The 8,100-nt window shown below is 37.6% G+C and overlaps 1 protein-coding gene across 1 annotated transcript; it reads left to right on the top strand.

Annotated features, from left to right (window-relative positions):
- The first annotated feature begins 2,916 nt into the window (after positions 1-2,916).
- Positions 2,917-6,568, top strand: LOC103458164 (gastrula zinc finger protein XlCGF57.1). The gene is made up of 2 exons (XM_008398793.2): positions 2,917-3,093; positions 5,285-6,568. Exons 1-2 carry the CDS (start codon positions 3,051-3,053, stop codon positions 6,523-6,525), a joined length of 1,284 nt encoding a protein of 427 aa, XP_008397015.1. The 5' UTR covers positions 2,917-3,050; the 3' UTR covers positions 6,526-6,568.
- Positions 6,569-8,100: the final 1,532 nt, after the last annotated feature.

Below are 8,100 nucleotides of genomic sequence, written 5' to 3'. Positions count from 1 at the left end.
CATCGGTGTCCACAAAGTTCACAACAGAATGGTTTCTGTCCTGTGTGGATTCTCACATGTGCGTTTAAATATGATTTGCAGCTGAATCTTATTCTGCAAAGGTCACAATGAAGATCTTTGTCCTGTGTAGATCTTCTTATGTCTGGTTAAAGCTTGTTTTCTGTTGAATGTTTTACCGCAGTCTTCAGTTAAGCTTTTCTTCTCCTTCTGTCGTGAGTCAACATTGTTCTTTCGTGAGTCAACATTGTTCTTCTCAGTCAAAAATGTCTTATTCTCCAGCGAGGTTAAACCCATTTCTGAATCTGTGTGTTTCTGGAGAGAAGATGAACAAATTCTTCAGCACCGTCAGAGGAGCTAAAAGGCTTGTTAAAGTTTTTATTTGACTCAGGAGCTCTGCTCTCCTTCCATTCACTGCCCATGTTTTTAGTTTTCAATCCAGAGTCTGACAAGTGTGCCAGCTCAGAGGCAGGTGCTTTGCTTCATCATAATCTTCATCCTTCTCAGTGTCTTCAGGCTCTAAGGAGTTAAAAAAGGTATGAGAGTTGAGAAAAGCCAGGTGTGTGGTGTCTAGGACAGCAGCTGGACCAGGTCTGATGTGGTCTAACAAGGTCCAGAAAGTGGTAGAGCCAGAATGGACCAGAGATCATTTTTGGGGTGGTAGACATGCCTCATTAGGGTGTCTTAGTGATGCAAGACACCAAAAACACACCTCATATTATAATGGCCAAAAGGAACAATCAAGGTCCCTTGTGTTGCAGTTRGTATACCTGAAGGTCCACYTGGGCCACTAGTCACAGCTTCAGTCATGGCAGGATGGGTGGATGAGTTCTTGATTTAGAGGTTTCTGTTTAAAACATAAAACGTTGTCAATCTTACAGAAAGAAAACATACAATTTGCACAAAGTTTGAAATGCAATAATAAAATATAGGTGTGCAAATGCACATGTACACCTTTTTCTYGTTACACCTTAACTTGAACAAACRACTTCAAAATCACATTCAGAATTGCTGCTATACGTCACCACATTCGATTACTGGTTATCTGACCACATTTACTCTGGCACCATATTAACAAATAATAGTTTTCTTAAATTTATACAAATTATGTGACTATTTTTATAAGATTTGTTAATGCTAAACTCTCACGATGACTAGAAAACGCCTTAAACATGAATTCAGTCCTTGGTAATGCTGCTGGTATCCTATCCGGCGTCGCTTACTTCCAGTCTATTCCGAACCCTTCTTATTCCTTTGTGGAATAATAAAATACTTTGTGGTATTCTGATTTAGTAATGTAATAATATTAGYTGTGTAACCACCCCCACACCACTAGAGGCAGTAGCAACCCCGAAAAGATGCGACTAAGGAGCAGATTTAGACTATAGAATTTGGTAAAAACTATGAGCTTTGCTGAAGTAATTAAAGACACAAGTTCAAATCCATGCTGAGAGTGGAACTCCTTCAATCAGGGCTCCTCCGCAGCTCTGATTGGCTAAGCAATGTAACGTGATCATTTGCAGCAAGTGATGGCAAAGCGGGGCGTCATCACGACTTTACACAAGTGTGTCTTTACCTCCGCGGCAGAGGCTCCGCCGAACCCCTGAGACCGACTCACCGAACCCAGGTTAAGAACCGCTGGTTTTAGAGTGTGAGATTAGACGGTACAACTAAATAAGGAGTAATATTGGCAGTAATGTTTGATACTGAGAGAGCATAAATGATGTTTAGAGAATTATGCCATTCAAAATAAAAATGGAGTGGTGGCTCGGAGGTCTTRCATTTTACCGGAAAGGTTCAACACTCATGAGTCAAAGCAGTGGCACCCACCCAGCTCATCATAGCCCCAGAACCATGAAGYTTGATCATTTGCAATTGTGCAGCAGCAGWACACCAGCAGAGGTCCGACCTCAAGTAGCTGCAGCACCTGGCTCCCGTGCGCCCTCTGGTGGAAATTACAAGGAAGAGCGTAGGAGAAAAATGAGCACACAGATCAATGCTCCCAGAACCTGGCAACAGGTACAGGAAAAAAAAAACTAATATTTAAAAAAAAAAATGAAAAGAAACAAAGTAATTAAAAATTAACGAGTGATGAGTTGACATGCTTACTGGCTTCTTTCATTTCACGGTGACAGAGGAAACCCTAGTGATGACACGCAGCAAATGCCATTCCGATCTGATGTAGAATTGCAATTGTAGATTGTTTTACTGACGTCTGATCCTCTTRATGGAAAATATGTGGCCAAATCTAATGTAATTTTTACTACTATGAGCATTTTATTATTTCATAAGTCACAATAGTTTTATGTGTTATAATCACGGTTCAYATCAAGCCTCAAAGCTGTATTAAAGGAAATAACGGAGTATCTCTGTTAATTGGAAACCAAAATCTGAGCTCTCARTTAAATCATTGGATGTTATACTCCTTATTTAGCAGAATACAACCGCAAAGTTAATATAGGGGGAGGAAAAATAATAAAATATTGCTAAAAATGTCTTAACATGATTCCCATGTTAAAACTATACATCAGATGTATGTAAWTTTTTTAGCAATAASAACAGCAACTCAGGGATATAATTCCACATCAGATCAGTTTTAAATTGTAAAGCGGAGGACTATTTAATTTCCCTTTTAAGATCAATAAAGTATTTTTGAATGGAATTTGTATTGTCTCAGCATGACCTGGGATTAGAAAGATTCTGAATAATCAAATGTCAAGCATCACCAAAATGGACTTGAAGATATTGTATATCTTTATAGATACATTAGCTTTTAAAAACAATTTATTGATTCACATTCATATGCATAAATTCCATTTCCAACCACTAATACACGAACAGAAAGTATTTTACTTTGAAAGTCACTCTTAAACGTCCTTTCTTACTGCCACTCTGGAATCAACCGGGAACCGGAAGTGTACTTTTATTTTGAAAGGCATTTGTAAACGAAGGCACCGTTAACGCTTTTGTTTTGCCGTCTCGCGGGTCAAAACCACCCGAAGGCTGGCTTGAACACAGTGAATTACCCCAACGTAGCGACCTTGAAAGCCASCATGGAGGCTCGTTTCAACCCCAAGGTTCTGCTACACAGATTAGGTTTGTATATTTTTTTTATGTATGTGTCAGCTGTTGCCTAGAAACGATTTTAAGGTGGATTAGCTTCTTGAATATTGTGCAACCATAGGTGGCTACTTCTTTCTCGCAGGAGGCTATATACGTTTATATTCTGAAGCCAGGGATCTGATTTGTGATAGGCCGGTACCTGTAACTGAGCAACCGGTAACTAGCTTTGGGCAGGCTGGTGACTAGCATGCCTAGTCTGGTCACCCACTGGATTACCTACTTCCTCTGTTGCCCATTAGCACCGATCGGCTGGTGTTGGCTTCGGATAGACTGACCACATAGGCCGCTGGTCTCCTGCGACTCGTACTAAATTCTTTAAAGAAAGAAATTGTCAAGTTCGCATACAGTATCTTCAACGACATGTATAAAATGTATTGATGTGTTTTTTTTGACATGGGTTGTTCGAAACCAAGCAGTATAAATAAAGTGTTTTATTGAGGGATTATCAGTTGACGTCACTCTACGTCAGCATCTACTGTACTGCGCATGTCGCCTGCAGGAAAAAGTGAAAATATTATTCATTGATCGTGGTATTTTATTAGCCTTTTACAATTAGGCTAATCAAATTGGAGACCCCTAACGCACAAACACACACTTGGWCTTTTTTCCCCCTTTTTGCTGGACCAGTTCTAGTGTGATGCAAATGAAAAACAAACAAAAAAAAAAAAAACAGAAGCATTAATATTGCCTTTGATTGAAGTTTCACAAATGGAAAAAGTTAATATATAGTAAACACTATGTTCTCACTGGCAGTATATTGGCCTGTTCTAACATGTRCACTTTACTTGTGGCAAGGATTAATTTTCTGTAAAGTTCAGTATTAAAAAGTGTTTATTCTGAGGCTCAGGTTAAGCTCAGTTGTCCCAGGAATTAAAAAAAAATAAATAAATCGGTCCGAATGTTTGTCTTCAACAAAGATGGGGCTGGTTGAATCTTTCTTCATTTTATTTGTGCAGTTTCCTCCTTGTTTTGGTGCCTTCCACACATTTACTTTCTAGTATCGTCTGCCAGAATGTCAGACGGTACAGGTAAAAAAACCAAAACAATAGTTAGTTAAAAAATGGAGGCTGACATACAGCTGATTTATTTTATTTTTTAAAATCGTGGTATTGAGAATCAGATTTCTTATGTAATTTTTTTTGCCACACCAATATCAAGCAAACTCTGCTCATCCTGACCTCAAATATAGATTTTAAAGCCACATCTCCGGTTATTACCTTTAGCACTCTGTAATAACCTTTTCCCTTTCCTTCATTAAAATGTCTGGAGCAGCCATAAACTGTACAAATAGTTTTTTTTTTTTTTTTTCTTCAAACGGTAGATCCTTAGCTACTTCACTGCCTGCTCTCCATGTGGATTCCTCCCTTGTGTAAAATAAATGTGGCATCACGTTAAAGTTACACATTTTAACTATGCCACATTGCTGAACAGGAAATGTAAAAAAGAGAAAAAAAATCCCATACACAAGCTCTATCAGTTTCTTTGTGTCAACACAAACCAGCACACAACACATTCACATTCCACTTTCTTGTAAAGATTACACCAAAAAATATGCGAACATTACCCACACAAAGAACAGAATATTCAGTTTGTTACAATATTATGTTTTGAAGCTTGATGGTTATTTTGCAGTTATTAATAAATGACCATCTGAACACATCTGTGTTTGATTAGCTAATTTAAACGCYTGATGAAATGATATGTCAGAAAGTAGGTTCATTGTTATTTTTTAAACTGAACTGAAACACTGAATTCTGCACCACATGTAAAGGTTGTCAAAGTCAAGCTAGCACAACTAACCTACCTTCCTCTACCTTTATCCTCTTTATTTTTTTTTTTGTCAATTAAAACTTATTTCTGACTCATGTATGTGATACTCATGTACTTTTTGTAGTTGCCACAGTGTTGACAATTAGTAGCAAATCACTGTGTTAAACAGGAASTGACCATAGCTCTTGTCTACATGGTCAGAGAGGCACTCGACTGCGAGAGCTGCTCAGTGCTGCTTGCAGCTTTAATTTTCTTTTATAATTTTTTGTTTGAGGATTATTTAATAGTTGCCAATGTTAAAAAATGTTTGTTTAGTGACTCACCTTATGTGACGGTCTGTGGTGCAGTCTAAATACTTTCTAAAATGTGTAATGTGCTTCAATGTTTCTTGCAGATGTTCAACAGCTAATGATAGTTAAAGAAGAAGCTCCTGATGACCACAAACCTTGTGTTGACCTGTATGACCCAAAGCCCCACCACGTAAAAGAGGAACAGGAGGGAATCTGCATCAGTTTGTGGGGAGGGCAGTTCAGTGGGAAGGAGAAGATTGATGCCTTCAAGTTTCCAATCACTGCTATTGCCATAAAGACTGAAGATGATGAACATCCCCCTTTGCTCTCRCAGTTTTATCAAGACCAAATTAAATACAGAGAGTTTCCAGAAGAGAACGACGATTGGGAATCCATCAAGATAGAAGATCATGGAGATGGTTCCAACTCCTTAGAGCTTGAAGACACTGAGAAGGATGAAGAGGACGATGATGATGTAAAGTACCCTGTCTCTGAGCTGGCACACTTGTCAGACTCTGGACTGAAAACTAAAAACATGGGCAGTGAATGGAAGGAGAGTAGAGCTCCTGAGTCAGAGGAAGACCTTGTTGACCGAGTTTTAAGCGTGTCTGAAATTACTGAACAACTTTTTCGTTGTTATTCTTTCCAGAGACATATGACAGAGTCAGAAACAGGGCATTTAAGCTCTTTGGATGACAGTGGATTGAAAGAGAAGGAAATTGTGGACTTAGAAGTCCAGACAGGAGAAAAGTTTCACTGTGAAGACTGTGGAAAGATGTTTAGTCATGAACGAACTTTAAACGCACACATGAGAATCCACAGGGAACCTAAACCTTACTGTTGCGTTCTCTGTGGAAATGGATTTAGCACAAAATCAAGTCTAAACAGACACATCAGAGTCCACACAGGACAGAAACCTTACTGTTGTGATCTCTGTGGCCGTAAATTCTCTCAAAAGGGACATTTAGCGCAACACGTGGTGCTCCACACTGGCCAGAAACCCTTCTGTTGTGATGTCTGTGGACAAAGATTTAGCCTGAAAACATGTTTAACCAGACACATGAGAGTCCACACAGGAGAGAAATCTTACTGTTGTAGCATCTGTGGATATAGATCTTCTCAAAAAGGACATTTAGCACAACACATGGTCGTCCACACTGGAGAGAGACCTTTCCATTGTAATCTCTGTGGACAGAGATTTACAGGGAAATCGAGTTTAAAGAAACACACGAGAATCCACACAGGTCAAAAACCTTTCTGTTGTTATCTCTGTGGACATAGGTTTACACAAAAATCTAACTTAAATGCACACATGAAAATCCACGCTAAAGGGGAAGTTGCTTAGTTATGAATAAACAAGCTGCAAAGCTGCAGTTGACTGTAAAATATTTGATGTTGGTTTTAGCGTTTCTCTTGTGATACATTTTTGTATATTTCAGAAATTATAGAAATATGACTTTACTTCACACAGCCCTATCCTGGCGCCTTGATATTCACCTGTGTCTCTAAGAAACTGCGGCCCTTTTTGACACYCCCTCCCCTTTCAGCATGTCATCACAATGCTCCCCCATGATTCCCTTTACAACTGAGAAGTTGTTTGTAAAAACTCATAACTTTTTGAATTTTGAGAAAAATGTCAGAATTTTTARAAGAGTYAGATTTTTTTTCTCAGTAGYCCTAATCCTTTTCCGCAGGTTACTGCCCCCATTTTAGATATGATTAATTTCTCCTTTATTCCAGACAAGTCCCACAGACTCTTGAGGTGGCTGCAGTTAAACTGCAACTAAACTCTTGATCAAGATGAGTTCATAAATTAGACCTTCAGTGGTGTGAAAAAGTTTTGTCCCCTTCCTGGTTTCCTGTTTTTGGCCTGTTGGTCACACATCAGTGTTTCAGAACATCAAACCTAACTTGTTTTGGTTTGAAGAGTTCGTTTTGAAGCTGGGCCAGTCCTAAAGTGGCCCAGGTGCTAAAAAGAAAAAAACAAAACAAAACATGAAAATCAGCCATTGTTGAAGTTTCACAAATCACACACTTAGTTTCAAATATTGTCCAATTGATATATTAGTGTTTTAGTTTTTAAACTAGAGCAGGTAAAAGATACTTTAGGTTGTGAAAAATTTATTTCTGCATTTTTAATTACGTCGGGATTGGTCCTCCAAAGTACTATAGCTTAGCTTATTATTTGGTAGGGTTCTTTTTATGACAAAAGATGCATTAAAACGATTGTAGCGTGTAGTGTCTCTTACATGGCAGCAGATGTCAGTACTAGGTTGACTTCGTTCATGCAGGAATTCACTACGAATTGAAATCTGAATGTTGGAAGTCAATTTTTAAACATCTGTGTATCAGTCATTTTGGTTAGGATCATCAGTGATCAGTTTTAATATTTTGAAAATGCAAACAGTCACTTAAAGTAAACTCAGCTTAGTAACTCAAATACTGAGGCCAATGCATCTGTTAAAACTAATCTTATATATATATATWTTTTATGTTGTATTTCAGTTTTGCATGTTGTAAAAATACCTGTTGGAAAAACACTACTGCTTGACTTTTGCACATTTTGGATAGTGACAATGAGTTTCAACTCATTTTCAAAATGAGTTGAAAAKGAGATGAGTTAACCTATGTGCTAAACATCCTTTTAATTCCACATTTTTGTATATTTTTTTTTTCATTTTAAAAACCTGACTTAATGTTCTAATCTAAATATGTTGTATTTTGATTCGCTTTAAATGGAAAATCATAATTAACTGAAATAAATGCTTAACATCACTGTGTAATTAATCTGTCTGTGAATTATTATTGAAAAATGAACTTTTTCATATTTACTGAATACATCTATTCAGTAAATATTGAATATAAATAAATCTATCTACTGAATATATTTTGTCTCTAAAAAGATAAAGGGATGATGTCA

This window comes from Poecilia reticulata, linkage group LG22, assembly GCF_000633615.1.
Source record: "Poecilia reticulata strain Guanapo linkage group LG22, Guppy_female_1.0+MT, whole genome shotgun sequence".
In the NCBI taxonomy this organism is placed as follows: domain Eukaryota; kingdom Metazoa; phylum Chordata; class Actinopteri; order Cyprinodontiformes; family Poeciliidae; genus Poecilia; species Poecilia reticulata.
This window is presented reverse-complemented; position numbering and strand designations above follow the sequence as displayed.